General features: G+C 35.6%; 1 protein-coding gene and 1 non-coding gene across 2 annotated transcripts in view; both read left to right on the top strand.

Annotated features, from left to right (window-relative positions):
• The window catches only part of ACAP2 (ArfGAP with coiled-coil, ankyrin repeat and PH domains 2), a 155202-nt gene that overhangs the window by 98823 nt on the left and 40149 nt on the right, over nt 1–16230 (top strand). The window contains exons 8-10 of the mRNA XM_047099315.1: nt 2001–2096; nt 8924–8998; nt 15307–15419. Coding sequence (XP_046955271.1) covers nt 2001–2096; nt 8924–8998; nt 15307–15419 — 284 coding nt within the window. The remainder of the gene's footprint in view (nt 1–2000; nt 2097–8923; nt 8999–15306; nt 15420–16230) is intronic.
• LOC124527451 (U1 spliceosomal RNA) lies at nt 9734–9895 on the top strand. The gene has a single exon (XR_006965900.1). It is a non-coding gene; the product is annotated as a U1 spliceosomal RNA (small nuclear RNA).

Here is a 16230-nt window from a genome sequence, read left to right as displayed (position 1 = left end):
TAATAAAACATTTTTCTTATAGACATGGAAATTTGAATTTCATACAATTTTCACCTGTAATGAATTTCATGCCATCTTTTCATTTTCTTTCAACCATTAATAAATGTAAATACCACATTAGCTCATAGGCCATCCAAGAACATATGATGGGGCTGGATATAGTTTGCAGGTCATAGTTTGCTGATCTTGAATATGCCATAAATTAATTTTATCCATTAATGGATTTTAAAGTAATTTCCATGTTTTTGACTTTAAAAATATTCTAGTGGTCATTCTGATAAACAATATGACTTATTATCGTAATTTCCTTAGGATATATTATGACAAGAGATTTGGCTAAGAGTCAAGGGTTTAAGCATTTATTAAAACTTTTAAAAAATAATGTTAAATTTTAAGACTTACACAACATTTCCACTAGTAGTGTGTGAAAGTGAACTATATTACTAACACTGGGTATTAGTTTCTTCCACTCTACCTATAATTTGGTAGATAGAAAATGTCATGTCATTGTTCAGTTTTGCATTTCTTTTTTTTTTTTAAATTTTTTTTTTTCAACGTTTTTTATTTATTTTTGGGACAGAGAGAGACAGAGCATGAACGGGGGAGGGGCAGAGAGAGAGGGAGACACAGAATCGGAAACAGGCTCCAGGCTCTGAGCCATCAGCCCAGAGCCTGACGCGGGGCTCGAACTCACGGACCGCGAGATCGTGACCTGGATGAAGTCGGACGCTTAACCGACTGCGCCACCCAGGCGCCCCTCAGTTTTGCATTTCTTTACTACAAATGAGTTTGTATTAAATGTGTATGAGTTTGAATTTTTTTCTGTATATTTTTTGGCCTTTTATGTTTTCTCTTTTGTTGTTGTTGTTGTTGGAGTGTTCATCTTTTTCATACTGATTTGTAACATGTCTTATATTTTAAGACTATTTACTCTTTGCCATTGTATTTTTCTAGTTTTATCACTAATCTTTCAATAGGCTTATGTGTTTTGCTGTGTAGGCATGTTTTATGTAGTTGTAGCTATTAATCTTTCACCCTCTTTTTTATATAATTGTTTTTTATTATATTCATAAAGTTGCACAACTACTGTTACCTAATTCCAAAATAATCTTTTATTGAGCTTTGTCCTTTTGTGTTTGTTTTATTTAATTGATTTTTCTCTTAAAAAAAATTCTTTTGAAGCATTCTTGAATGTTAAAGACCTTATGACCTATTTTAGGTTTCAGAAAATTAAATAGATGCCTCATCTTGCTAACATAGAGGGATGCTTGAAGGATTCTTTCAGTATTGTAATTGAATTAAATTTCTTCCCATATAAAAACAATAAATAAAAATAAAGATGATTTTTCTTTCACAAATAGGTAAAATATAGGAAAACCTGGAAAAAAATCTTAACCCATTAGCAACATATTTGTATATTGGGAATGAATATTCAGAAACCTCCATATTGGCAAAGTCTGTTGACTCCTTTAAGCATCTTGAGAAAAAAAATTAGCATTCCCTGCTTTGGGTTGTGCTTAGTGATCCTAGCAGGTTATAAAGTGTGATTGTTTTATTTTGAGAGCTTCATATTTCCCATTCTAATCTTTTAATGTTTTATTTGCAATTTAAAGTTTTGCCAGTGAATTTGGTTGAAAGGCACATAGATATTTTATAATGCACCTGGGAAGATGGTGAAAGTATTGAATACTTGATTCTTTAAATTATTATTATATGAATCTTGATCATCTGGATATAATCTAAACAACTAAAATTTGGGGCATTGTTAAATTTTTAAACCACTTGGAGATTTCTTTTAAATAAAATTTATTCTCACTTCACATATATTTCTGAAATACTCTTAAGAAAAATGACCCAATTTCAATTTTAAATAGGTTTGATATTTTGGGCCCTAAAGGAATAATTTTTAAACATTAGATAAGATCAAGATTTTTAAAAAAATTCAGAGTATTTATCTAAGAATTGATTTTAAAATGCTAATCTTTTTTTTCTTTTATTAGATGTTATCTTTTATGTATGCCCATTTGGCCTTCTTCCATCAAGGATATGATCTATTCAGTGAACTCGGGCCCTACATGAAGGATCTTGGTGCACAGGTAATATTGTACTGTATTGCTTGATTCTGTATTATACATTGATACTTATATTTTTAAAAAATGTTTATTATTTTTGAGAGAGAGAGAGACAGCACCTGTGTACATGAGAGTTGGGGAGGGGCAGAGAGAGGAGGACAGAGGATCCAAAGCAGGCTCTGCACTGACAGCAGCAAACCTGACCTGGGCTCAGGAAGAATAAGATCATGATCTGTGCCGAAGTTGGACGCTCAAATGACTGAGCCACCCAGGGACCCCTGATATCTGTGTATTTTTTTTTTAATTGAGATATAATTGACATACAATATTGCATTAGTTTCAGCTATATAAAATAATTTGAGGTGTGTGTGTGTGTGTGTGTATGTATGTATACATATACATATAGGTCAAACGACCATCTCAAAAGTCTAGTTAACATCTATAACTCCAGTTAGTTACAATTTTTTTTTTCTTGTGATCAGAACTTTTAGATTACTCTTAAGCAACTTTCAACATACAATACAGTAGTGTTAACTATAGTCACCATGCTGTACATTACATTTCCAGGACTACCTTTTGACCCCATTCACCCATTTTGTCTACTCGGCCCCCTCCCCAACCTCTGCCAGTCTGTTGTATCTTGTGAGTTTTTTTTTTTTTTTTTAGATTCATATATAAGTAGGATCATATGGTATTTATCTTTCTCTGTTGACTTCACTTAGCATAATGCCCTCAAGGTCCATCTGTGTTGTTGCAAATGACAGAATTTCCTTTTTTTAAAAAAATGGCTGAATAGTATTCCCTTGTGTATATATACACCACATTTCCCTTATTCTTCTATTGATGGACACTTAGGGGGTGTCCATTTCTTGGCTATTGTAAATAATGCTGTGGCGAACATAGTGATGCAGATATTTTTTCAAATGAGTGTCTTTGTTTACTTTGGGTACATATCCAGAAGAGGCATTGCTTCTTCTACATATGGTAGTTCTGCTTTTAATTTTTTGAGGAACCTCCATACTGTTTTCCATAGTGGCTGCACCAGTTTATATTCCCACCAGCAGTGCACTTTTCTCTTCATCCTTATCGACACTTTTTATTTCTTGTCTTTTTGATGACAGCCATTTTGACAGGCATGAGGTGCTAGCTTATTGTGGTTTTGATTGGCATTTTCATGATGATTAGTGATGTTGAGCACCTTTTCATGTACCTTTTGGCCATCTGTATGTCTCCTTTGGAGAAATGTCCCCTCAGATCCTCTGCCCATTTTTAAATCAGAGTTTTTGTCTTTTTGCTATTGTGTTGTATGGATTCTTTATATATCTTGGACATTTATATCAGATATATGATTTGCAAATATATTTTGCCATTCAGTAGGTTGTCTTTTCATTTTGTTGATAGTTTCCTTTGCAGAAGTTTTTTGGTTTGATAAAGTCCCACTTTTTTTTTCTTTTTTCTTTTCTTTTGATGCCTTTGCTCTGAGATCTGTACTTTTAAAGAAATTTAGCATTTTGGGAAATATGACATTTATTTAATAAAGAAGTTTGATGCTACAGATGATTTATGTGTGGGTTAAATGTGTATAACCAAAAATAAGATTAAAGTTAAAACTATGCTATTGGGGCACCTGGGTGGCTCAGTGGGTTAAGCATCTGACTCTTGATTTCATCTCAGGTTATCTCATGGTTCGTGGGTTCGAACCCCACATTGGGCTCTGCGCTGATAATGTGAAACCTGCTTGGGATTTTTCTCTCCCTCTCTCTCTCTCTGTCCCTCCCTTGCTCTCTCTCTCTCTCTTTCTCTCAAAAAAAAGAAACATAAAAAAATTTTTAAAAAGTGTTACAGATAGTATATGAGGGTGTTGAAAAGAAAATTTAAAAACAAAGTGTTTCATAGTATATGTGGCTCAGTTTATTTTTCATATCTTACATTTGGATAATTAAAAAATCCTACTGATTTTTCATTTGAAGTTAGAGCTCCTTTTTTATTTTGCAAAAAATGTATATTTTGCTATTTTGAATAATAAAATTTTTAGAATCTTAAGATTAAGGAACTCTTGGGAACTTTTTCATTTTATACATACACACGTGTGAATTGTATATATGTATAACAGTATTATATAGAAATTTCATTGTATTCAAATTATTTTTGATAACTGAGCAGAACTTTATATTAATTTGTTCTGGGACATTCTTTTTTGTTGATTGGTGAGCTTTCTGGATTCATTAATACCAACTTTTGGGTGATTCCCCCCCCCCCCCATAGGTTCGTATTACCTTTTGAGGACAGGGGGTTAAGGATGAAAAATAGAATTTAGGGAAATGAGGAAAAGGTAAGAGCATAACGAGAATTGCATTCATGGACCAAAAGTAAATACTCTGTGTGTGTGTGTGTGTGTGTGTGTGTGTGTGTGTGTGTGTGTGTGTTGGGATGGTATGCAGAGTATATGCCATGAGTTGCCATACTGTTCCCTAACTCTAAGTAGACTTACGTAGACTTAAGTAGAACTTAATCTATTGGAGGAAACCAACATGTCACCAGACTATTATTACTTTTTGTACTAAGTGCCCTGTGTGGGAATATACATTGAGACTAGGCTTGTTTGCATGTGTTAGAAGCCTGAAAATAATGGTAGCTTCAACAGCATGGAGTATTATTTCTCCCATGTCAAGTCAGAGTCCTGGTATGGTGGTCGCTTGATTTGCAGGGATGCAGGCTTATTATATTTTTTGATCCTATCTCATGGTTCAAAGTGGCTGATCAAGCTTTAGTCACCATACCTACATTCTAGCTAACGGGAAAGAGGAGAGGAGAAAGAAAGATGCATTCTCTCTTTTTATGAATATCTCCTGGAAATTGTAGAGGTCACTTCTGTGTACATCCTAATGTCACACTAGCTGCAAGGAAAGATGGGGGATACAGATTTAATGCCAGATAATCATGTGACCTACTAGAATTTGGGGGTTGTATTAAGAAAGAAAGAGAGAATGGTTATTGGGAAACAGCTAGCTGTCTCTATACATAGCAAAGGATGAAAGAGTTATAGGAACATACAGATGGAACATGTAACCCAGACTTGGGAGAAAGGCAAGAGTTTCCTAGGCTAGGTACTTCCCACATTCTGTCAAATTTTATGTTGCACCCTCATTCTACATGAAATATAATTTATAAAAAAATTAAGTTGGATTGCAGTTGAATAGTTTAAATAATTATATATTTTAGACATTTATTAATTTCAGTTTTGCTGTTTCCCCCTCTCAGTTCTCACATGACTTTTCATGTAGCTTTGGTGTCTATATGGAGTCTAGTGGAAAATATAGCCTGGTTGGAGGTGGTCAGTTAGGATTTTCTTTTTATAATTCAGTTATGAGATGACTGTATCTGGAACTAGGAACATGTATTAATAGAAATAAATAGACTTGAGGGATATTTAAGATACAGCCAATTTGAAGGTAGAGGGACATGATGAGGTGAGGTTTAAATGTGTTGAATTTTGAGGATAGGACATCTAAGTGAATATATCTGGAGCTCATAAAAACAAAAAAAACAAAAAAACAAAGTACCAAAACCTAGATTAAAGGAGGCAGTAGCATATAATTGCTAATTGTAACCACAATAGTGGGTGAATTGACCCAAGGAGAGTTAATAAGTATCTCAAAATCCTTTTTGTATTTCAAAAGATAGTTTTGAAAAATGTAAGTGCTAGAACAGTATGCTTAAAGATGTTACGGTCAAGGGCTGCTAGTATAGAGTGAAAAGAGAATCTGGCTTCAAACAGGGCCCTAAGAATGACATATTTATTTTATTTTATTTTTTATGTCTTAATTTATTTTTGAGAGAGATAAAGAGACAGAGTGCAAGCTGGGCAGGGGCAGAGAGAGAGGGAGACATAGAATCTGAAGTAGGCTCCAGGCTCCGAGCTGTCAGCACAGAGCCCGACATGAGGCTCGAACCCACGAACCATGAGATCATGACCTGAGCCAAAGTTGGATGCCTAATTGACTGAGCCACCCAGGTGCCCCAAGAATGGCATATTTTTAAGGGATAGTTAAGTATGAGAGCTCCATGAGAACATAGATGAGAGAGGAGGTGGGAACCCAGGAGACGGTGGTAGCACAGGCCAAGTAAAGAACATCTCTAAAAGGAGGGGGTGGTTGTCAGTACAAATATTGGAAAAAAGGTCCAGTAAACCTAGGGCTATTGCGTCTAGCAGCAAGAAGGTTATTTGTTACCTCTGCGAGAGTAGAGGGTCTGAGTGGCAGAACTAAACTACAGTGGGTAGTAGTTATGAATATGAAATGGACAAGTGAAGAACGGAATATTTTTCCAGAAGTTGTGTTGTGAAGGAAAAGGAGGGAGAAGGTAGTAGCTAGAGGGGACTGTAAGTTGGAGGAAGGTTTTATTTTAAGGTAGTAGGATTTCCACCTATATACAAGCAGATGGAAATGGAAGAAGTTGAAAAGTAGAAAGAGAAGTGATGATATCTGATGTGGTAGGAGTAGAAGGGATTCCAGACACAGGATTGGGAGCACCTGGCTAGTAATAGGCACCTGTGAAACTTCTAATGTCCATCACTAATAGAAGCATGGGACACATCTGCTGTGCTCCAAACTCTCTCTTCCTGATACAGTCTGAGCACGTAGGAGACAGGACTGTCAGTCTTCACATCTCCTCAGCTCGTACTTCCTCCAACCCTCCACCATGTGAGAAGATTTTTTTTTTTCCTTTATATTTCTCCTCCAACAGAGAGAGGTGAATTTTTCCCCTTTCTGCTGTAATAGCAGTGGGGTGGGTTGTAGCAGAGGTATTTACTGCCAGTCTGACGGGCAGAAAACCATCACTTGCATTGCAGTACTATTGTGGAAGTTACACTCACACAAGTTTACAAGTATTAGTTGAATCTTAGGGTCTACTTTGTACCTCACTTCAGTCTGAGTGAATGAATAATATTATATGCCATCAATTAAAGTCTATAAAACCATGGTATAATGGTTATTTTATTCACTCAGTATAAGAAAATGTTGAGGGCATTTGACTAGTGCAACATGTACCAGCCTTACGCGTCGAATCAATGTTACATGTCACCAAGGCGTGTATGCATTAGATCCTCAAGTGCAGTAGTATAGTTGCCATCTAAATCAAATATGTATAGTAGTGATAGTTCTGTTTCAGTGTGTTTTCTTTTGGTTTTTATTAATATTCAGTGATAATTAAGATTGTATGGGGGCGTCTGAGTGGCTCAGTCAGTCGAGTGTCCAACTCTTGATTTCGGCTCAAGTCATGACCCCACGGTCGTGGGATTGAGGCCCACATTGGGCTTTGTGCAGAGCGTGGAGCCTGTTTAAGATTCTCTCTCTTGGGGCGCCTGGGTGGCTTAGTTGGTTAAGTGTCCGACTTCAGCTCAGGTCACGATCTCGCGGTCTGTGAGTTCGAGCCCCGCGTCGGGCTCTGGGCCGATGGCTCAGAGCCTGGAGCCTGTTTCCGATTCTGTGTCTCCCTCTCTCTCTGCCCCTCCCCCGTTCATGTTCTGTCTCTCTCTGTCTCAAAAATAAATAAAACGTTAAAAAAAATTTTTTTTTTGAAAGATTCTCTCTCCCTCCACCTCTCTCCCCTGCTTGTGTGTGCTCTCCCTTTCTCAAATTAAAAAAAAAAAAAGATTCTATGGCCAGTTGTACACCTGAAACTAGTATTCCACTGTATGTTAACTGGGATTTAAAGAAAAACTTTAAAAAAGTATTTTTTTTTAATTAAAAAAAATTGTGTGGTCAGAATCATTCTCTGGCAGGAAAATAAAAATCATGTGTAATAGAGAGTGAATAAAGAATCAAGTAGTTTTTTTTTTTTTTTACAAAGGCTTTTTTCAATTTTGTTTCTAAAGGATATCAATGAAAACATTTGGACATTTAATACTTTATCTTTCTCCTTATTGCTGTTGATATTTACATTTTTATTTTTTCATTTACCCCACATGAATCAGTTAGAGGTATGGGGGTTTGAAGATGAAATGACATACATCACAGTCTAGGAGAGTAAACTCACATAATATTTTATGACCCAGTTGTTTGTTATTCCAGCAGAGTAGTTCAAGAAGCCAGGGCATTTGTCATGATACTGGAAAATCATCTTTTCTGATGGAGAGGAACAAGAAGGAAATGAGATTTTATGATTTCATAAGTTTTTTGGGCTTTTAAAAAAGAATGTTAAACAATGGTGATTTTATGCCCTGACCATATGAGTGATTACTATTTTATTATTATTACTATTTTTAAAAATTATTATTTAGCTTTCTCTTTTATCTGGTGAGATTTTTGTTTGTTTGTTTTTTAAGCCTTTTAGATTTGATGATAACATTAAGAAGCCAACTTGAAAACATGAAGCGTTTTGAGTGATTGGAAGTATGTGTTCTGTTGAACTTGTGAGAGTTGGCCCACCCTAGCTTAGCTGCTACTCTTTGCTGTTCGGGGAAAACAAATCACCACTGCGTCTTCTTTCTTTCTTTGATTCTGACTACTGCAATTGCTGAGTGGGTCCGCAGGCAACTTCAGCTAGAGTCCTCTTCCTTATTCCGGGAGTTCATGTTATCCCTGTTGTGCCCTCGGCAAGGCCGCCTGTCACGTTTGCTTAGCACCACAACTGTTCTTAGAAATGTTTTTCCTGGAGGAGTTATAGACCTTCTCAAAAAGGATTTGATACCAGAAAAGAAAGAAGTTCCATTTTAAAGTTGCAGCCAAAATGCTTTTTTAAAGAAATTTAAATGGACTGACTTAGAGTATGTTTTTGAAAAATGATCATGCCTTTTTTTTTTTTTAATTTTTAAGTCTCTATAATTTTCTCTCTTTCCCCCTTTATAGTTGGATCGACTGGTTGTAGATGCAGCAAAGGAGAAAAGAGAGATGGAGCAAAAACATTCCACCATTCAACAAAAGGTACTTGAAGAGAAAAGTTCAAGGAGAGGAATTCCTATTTTGTACAACTGTTCAGTTATTGGTTTCAGCAAGATACTATCATGTTGCAACAAATCTTATGAGTTGCTGTAGTAATTAAATGGGTAAATTCCTCATTTTTTGGGGAAAAGTAAAAAGTTTTTAGATGGTCAGGCATGTATTTTATTATTCTTTTAAAATATTTGAAAGCTGTGCTCTTGAACCAGTTTGCAAAAACATCAATCTCTTAGGACCTTAACTAAAAAATGGCCCTTAGAATTTAAACTGATATTTACAATTTCAGTTAGGATATCACCAATCCCTGTAAAGCCTGTGAGTGAGAATGAGTGGGGTGGGGGATGGAGGGAGTTGGGGGTGGGGTGGGGATGGAGAACATCTTTGTATCAACATGTATGTTTGGTGTTGTAGACTTTACAGCTGTAGTTACTCTAAGGCAGCACTTGCCCTCCCTCAGGTGATATTGGAATTTTACATGCATTTCTTGTTAATATGCCTAAGCTTAGCTAAATTAATACTTGAAAAAAATGTTTTTAAAAATGAAAATTTAAATATGACACATTTTTATTTTTGTGTGTGGAGAACTTTGGATACAACTAACTTGGAACTCAATAATTTTATCTTATATAGTCAGTGATATTTTTGTGTGGTAATCTGAAAATAAAAGGAGAGAATTGGAGGTTGAATCTAATAATACAAGTATATGACAAGATGCCTTCTGTACTTACCTGGCAGGGGAGATATCATGATCACAAAGGTGGTTTTTCTAGGGCAAGGCTTTTCCATTGACTCCAGATGGGCTGACCCTTGCTATTTCCCCTAATGTGGGAAACTCTACTGTATAATTTGTGGTGAGGGACACTGTGTTTGTACGTTCCCCTAAAAAAAATATGCCTTCTAGCATTGCTTTAAGAAATATGTTCCTATGATATTAAGTCAAATCAACTTTTGTTATGGTTTCTTTAGAATTTAAAATACCAGTGAACTAGATTTGACATAAAAGATGTCAGTGGAAAAAAATTAAAGTGATGTCAGTAATATAAGTAAGGAAAATATTTTGGTGATGGGTTATTAATATTCATTCAGAGAGAAACATTATTTATTAAGGGAAAGATTTTCTACCAAACCATGTTTAACTTAGTTCCTTCCAGTTATACTCAGGTAAGGCTAACTCTGTGTTTTGTGTAAAGTTAGACTCACTTTGGGTTGTGTAACTTGTTTTAATGGTATTACCATGGAAAGATTATTAAAAATTGGAACCAGTCGTGTCTAATTAAAATGAGAGGTCATGATACTTGTAGAAACTTGTGACTATTTGGTTAAACAGAATTATTTAATGAATATTACATATCTTTTAATATCTCTCCCTGTGCACATAGCTCAGTGATGTACAAAAGCAATAGATTATTTAATCTAAGATTAATTTGCTTGATTTCAAATAATAGTCAATTGCTGCTTTACTTTGAAGAAAGTAATGATATTTTTGCTTTTTTCTGCCATTAAATGCTGACACAAGGCTGCATTACAGGTAAAAAAAAAAAAAAAAAAGGGAAAAAGATTCAGTCACCTAAAAATTAAGGGAAAAGTGTATCTAATGTAGCTATTTAGATTTTTCAAGAATTGAAATTGATCAATTAAAGAAACAATGATTCTATGCACATTCATGTACATGCCTTTTGGTTATCTGTACATATTCCTGATGGATTTATACCTAGGAGTAGAACTGCTGGTTCAGAGGGCATATATATGTTCAGCATTAGTAGGTAATGCTAAATCACTTTTCAAAATGCTGTTACTATTCTTGGCAGGCAGCACTGTGTGAGAGTTCTCAGGGCTCCTTGCCACCCCATGGTATTGTGAGAGTTTTTAATTTTTGCTAATTTTGGTGGGTAGATACTGACATCTCATTGTGGTTTTAATTTATGCTTTAGTCATTAATGAACTCAGGCACCTTCCCCTGTGTCTGTTGGTGTATATCTCCTGTATAACCTAAGTGTTTATAGATTTGCCTTTTATGTTTAGACCTTAAATCCATCTGTAATTGGGTGTTTACGTGTGGTGTGAGTAGAGATCCAGTTTCCTTGTATTCACAATCTGATAGCTAGATAATCGAGAATCAGTTATTAAAAAATTTGTTCTTTTCCTATTACTCTGTTATATCCTCTGTTTTACATTATGTTTGCATACATGTGAGTTCTATTTTGAGCTCTTAATTCTTTTCATTGGCCTTTTTGTCTTAATTGTGGCAATACTATGCTGCCTTTAAGTATTGTAGCTTAATGGTATATCTTGATATCTGACAAAGCAAACCTCCTATCTTCTCTGTTTCAAAAGTGAATTGACTAAATTTTGCATTCTTTTACAAATTTCAAGAGCAGACTTTCAGTTTGCTTAACAGTAGCTTTGGAGATTTTGATCGATTGCATTGGGTCTATGAATCAATATGGGGGAGAATTGGTATCTTTATTTTACAGTGTCTTCTAATCTCTGAGCTTGAAATATTAAAAGTGAAGTTTTCTTTAATGTCCTTCGTAAAGTTTGATATTTTCTTGTACATCTTTTGTCAAATTTATTCCTAGATACTTATATGGCATATGTTCTTGTAAATGCTATCTTTTAAAAATTTCTTTTCTCACTGTTTACTTTTGTTACATACTAGAATAAAGTTGACTTTTCTGTATTGATTTTGAAACCAGTTATCTTGTTAAGCTCTCTTTAAATGCTAATTTATCTCTGGATTCCGTTTGATGTTCTGTGTACAGAGCCATCTGCAAATAATGGTAGTTTCTTCCTTTCCTATTCTTTTTGTTTATTACCTTGTGGCTAGGACTTCTAACATAATCTTGAGTTGAAGTGACAATGGTCTTTCTTGCTTGCAATTTCAAAAGCAAAAGCTTCAGTTAGATTCCCTTTATGGCCAATCTTGGTCTTGCCTTCTCTTCCCCACACCAAAGCTTCAAGTTTTGATGAAGCAAATGCCCTTAAGGTGAAATCTGGCTTCTTTGATCTGCTTACCTCTTCGGCTTCCAATTTTCACTTAATCTTTTGCTTTTGAGTATTCCTTTCTATTTTGACAGTTCATCAATATATTTAAATTATAGTATATAATTTATACAGTGTTATTAGTTGCTTCATTATAAAATTATGATCTGTCACATTTTAACACTATACAATATTAATTGATTTAATAGTAATTAAATTGAAGACTTACCTCAAGAAATATAGTTGAAAATTAGAAAAATACTTATAATGCTCTATATATCAAGGAGGTCATATTTTAATGTTTTAAGTAGCATCAAGGTTATTAAAAAACTGCCAGCATTACAAATGAAACCTTTAGAATGTTGCCAAACTCAGTTGTATCTATTGCTGGCATCCTGCTTGTCTAATTAAATTATAGCCTCAAATATTATTTATTTATAATTTTAAAAAATGTTTATTTACCTTGAGAGAGAGTGAGTGAGTGAGCAAGGGACATGCAGAGAGAAGGAGAAAGAGAGAATCCTAAGCAGGCTCTGCACCGACAGCGCAGAGCCCCATGTGGGGCTTGAACCCATTAACTGTGAGATCGTGACCTGAGCCGAAACCGAGTTGGATGCTTAACTGACTGAGCCACCCAGGCACTCCCACCTCAAATAAATTTTATTTTATTTTATTTAAAAAAAAAATTTTTTTTTCAACGTTTATTTTTTTTGGGACAGAGAGAGACAGAGCATGAACGGGGGAGGGGCAGAGAGAGAGGGAGACACAGAATCGGAAACAGGCTCCAGGCTCTGAGCCATCAGCCCAGAGCCTGACGCGGGGCTCGAACTCACGGACCGCGAGATCGTGACCTGGCTGAAGTCAGACGCTTAATCGACTGCGCCACCCAGGCGCCCCTCAAATAAATTTTAAATGAGGGCATTAAAGTTTTCCTAAATTTTTTTTCAAAGACAATGTAGGAGAAAGTGTAGCAATTCACTTACAGATTCTGTTTCAATTTTTTTAAGTTTATTTATTTTAGAGACAAAGATTGCATGTGGGAGGGGAGGGCAGAGAGAGAGAGAGAGAGAATCCCAAGCAGGCTCAGCTCTGTTAGCCCAGAGCCCAACACAGAGCTCAGTTCCACAAACCATGAGATCATGACCTGAGCTGAAATCCAGAGTTGGACACTTAACCTACTGAGCCACCCAGGCACTCCCAGATTCTGTTTCATTTGATTATTTTGGATTATCATGTCTTTTTAATTTTTCTTTCTTCCTTCCTTCCTTCCCTCCTTCCCTCTTTCCTTCCTTTCCTCCTTCCCTCCTTCCTTCCTTCCCTCCCTCCTTCTTTCCTTCCTTCTTCCCTTCTTTCCTTCCTTCTTTCCTTCCTTCCTTCCTTCCTTCCTTCCTTCCTTCCTTCCTTCCATGCCCACTGTGGGGCTTGAACTCACAACCTTGAGATGAAGAGCTGCTTGCTCTACCAACTGAGCCAGCCAGGCACCCGAGATTATCATGTCTTTTTATGGTTAAATTTTGAAAGATGTCAGCAGAGTTTTTGTTTTTAATGAATTTTGTTTTCCTGAATTTAGTCTATTTCCATTTTCCACCTTTGTAGACTCTTAAATTTGGAAGAACCCTGGGTAATTCTCCCTCTGCCTCCCCTCCAGTGGAGGACCCTCACATCCCAGCATTTTTGGCAGGTGGTCATCTAGCTTCTGCCAGAATCTTTTTCAAGACAGAAAGTTTACTATTCCCTAAAAGGATAGCACTCTAACTTTGATTATTGGTCCAGCTGTAATTTTGAAAGTTCTGAGACTGATTTTTTAAAGTTTTAAAACGGGTAACAGCAGTCTTGCAGTTTTATACAAATGACTTTGTAAGTTCATCAGGAAATATTTTAAATATAACACTTCTGATTTCAAAACTTCATGAATCCTTAGAGGAAAATTGTAAGTTTGAATTGCATTCAAGTGAAGAGTAGAATGACAGAAGATTATGAGGGATTCCATAATCCTCATGAAAAAGTGAGCTCAGCACTTCAAACTTAAACTGTACTGTACAGCACTTCAAACTGTAGGTCTTCTTTGCAAAACAAAATTTTATTTTAGGGAAAAAAGCCTTTATTCTACTTCTGAACTCCCTAATAGTGGAGTTATTACTACTATCAGATTAAAAAATACCGTAATAGTAATATACTTAGAGAATAGAGATAGATTTGAGTGTCCCAATTTAAATATATCTATACTACTTTTTAATTTTTATTATTTATTTATTTATTTATTTATTTATTTATTTATTCATTCATTCATTCATTCTATTTATTTGTTTCTGAGAGAGGGAGAGCGCACGAGTGGGGAAGGGACAGAGAGAGAGAGAGGGAGACACAGAATCTGAAGCAGGCTCCAGGCTGTCAGCTCGGAGCCTGATGTGGGGCTCAGACTCACAAAGTGTGAGATCATGACCTAAGCAGAAGTTGGACGCCCATCTGACTGAGCCACCCAGGAGCCCTTATATTACTTTATTTTATTTTATTTTTTTTAATTTTTTTTTAACATTTTTATTTATTTTTGAGACAGAGAGAGACAGAGTATGAACGGGGGAGGGGCAGAGAGAGAGGGAGACACAGAATCGGAAGCAGGCTCCAGGCTCTGAGCCATCAGAACAGAGCCCGACGCGGGGCTCGAACTCACGGACCGTGAGATCGTGACCTGAGCCGAAGTCGAACTCTTAACCGACTGAGCCACCCAGGCGCCCTGCCCTTATATTACTTTAAAAAGAAATTGTTACACACATCACAATACAATGTTAGGATAAAATGAAACCATTTTATTTTTTCTTAATTTTTATTTATTTTTGAGAGAGAGAGAGAGCACAAACAGGGAACAGGCACAGGGAGAGGGAGACAGGAATCCTAAGTAGGCTCCAGGCTCTGAGCTATCAGCACAGAGCTCAACGCGGGGCTTGAACCCATGAAATATGAGATTGTGACCTGAGCCAAAGTTGGATGCTCAACCGACTGAGCCACCCATGCACCTCTAAAATGAAAACATTTTAAACAAGACATCACATATAGTATTTAGTTGTCCCTTTTGTCTATTTGTATGCATATTATTTTGTGCCTTTAATCAGTGTATAAATCAAGTTCTATTGTTTTCTCTTTCAGAGTGTATTTTATATAATCATCTGTGTTTTTACATTGTCATTATAATAATTCTCCTCTTTTGTTATGAATACTGCTAATATACTATCTTAATACAAAACTTTTCTATGATTTGTGCTGTTTCTCTATGATAAATTTGGTAATCGTATGAACTTTTTTATTTTGTTTAGGATTTCTCCAGTGATGATTCTAAGTTAGAATATAATGTAGATGCTGCAAATGGCATTGTTATGGAAGGATATCTGTTCAAACGAGCCAGCAATGCCTTCAAAACTTGGAACAGGTAATATATTTCAAAAACTAGTCTTGATTTCCATAGTCTCAGTTTTCTGACCTTCCCTGTGATTTGGCCAACTCTTTCTTTCCTAATTCTTTAAATTCACAGTCTACAGTAGCATTCTTGAACCCAGTCCATTAAAGATAAGTCTCCCTTCTAAGAAAGGGGACCCTAAGAAGCAAGTGAAAAATGATAGCACTAATTCTAAAATCTAAAATTAAGCAAAGTTTAAACCAGGAAGCACAAATTGTTTTCTCCTTTGGGTTCCTCTCTGTAAGATGTTTATATACATTTTAATTTAGTGTTTGCTTATGAATTTTTAAGCCAGATGATCCTGAGTTTTTGATCTTTGTAATAACTTTAACCAGGACTTTTAAGAAATGGGCTTGTTTTTAAATGTGAAGTGTGGTGCTCACTTTGGCAGCACATATACTTGGTATGGTGTGTGTGGCAGTCAGGGCTCCTGTATTCTAAACTTGACAATGACCAAAAACTTGGCTTTCTTTTTCTTTTTCTGCTAAACTGATTTTTAAAAGATATTAATCCAGCAAATATCTGTTAAATATATATATTAAATATTTAATTATATTTTTCTGTGTATTAATCTAATAAAGTAAAATAATTTCAGACATTAAAGAATAAAAAAAGATTGTGTTGACTCAGGATTATACTTCCAAACAGTAGTGATTTGTCTTTTATTCAAGGATGCCTCCTTTTTGTTTTTGTTTTTGTTTTTGTTTTTGCAAAAAACTCCCCCAAAATAGAACTATTTTGTAATAATTGAGAGTAACATTAGGCTCTGGTGAATTGATTTACT

This window comes from Lynx rufus, unplaced genomic scaffold, assembly GCF_022079265.1.
Source record: "Lynx rufus isolate CCGP_SWC_20201006 ecotype Redwood Valley unplaced genomic scaffold, mLynRuf1.p SCAF_5, whole genome shotgun sequence".
In the NCBI taxonomy this organism is placed as follows: Eukaryota; Metazoa; Chordata; class Mammalia; order Carnivora; family Felidae; genus Lynx; species Lynx rufus.
This window is presented reverse-complemented; position numbering and strand designations above follow the sequence as displayed.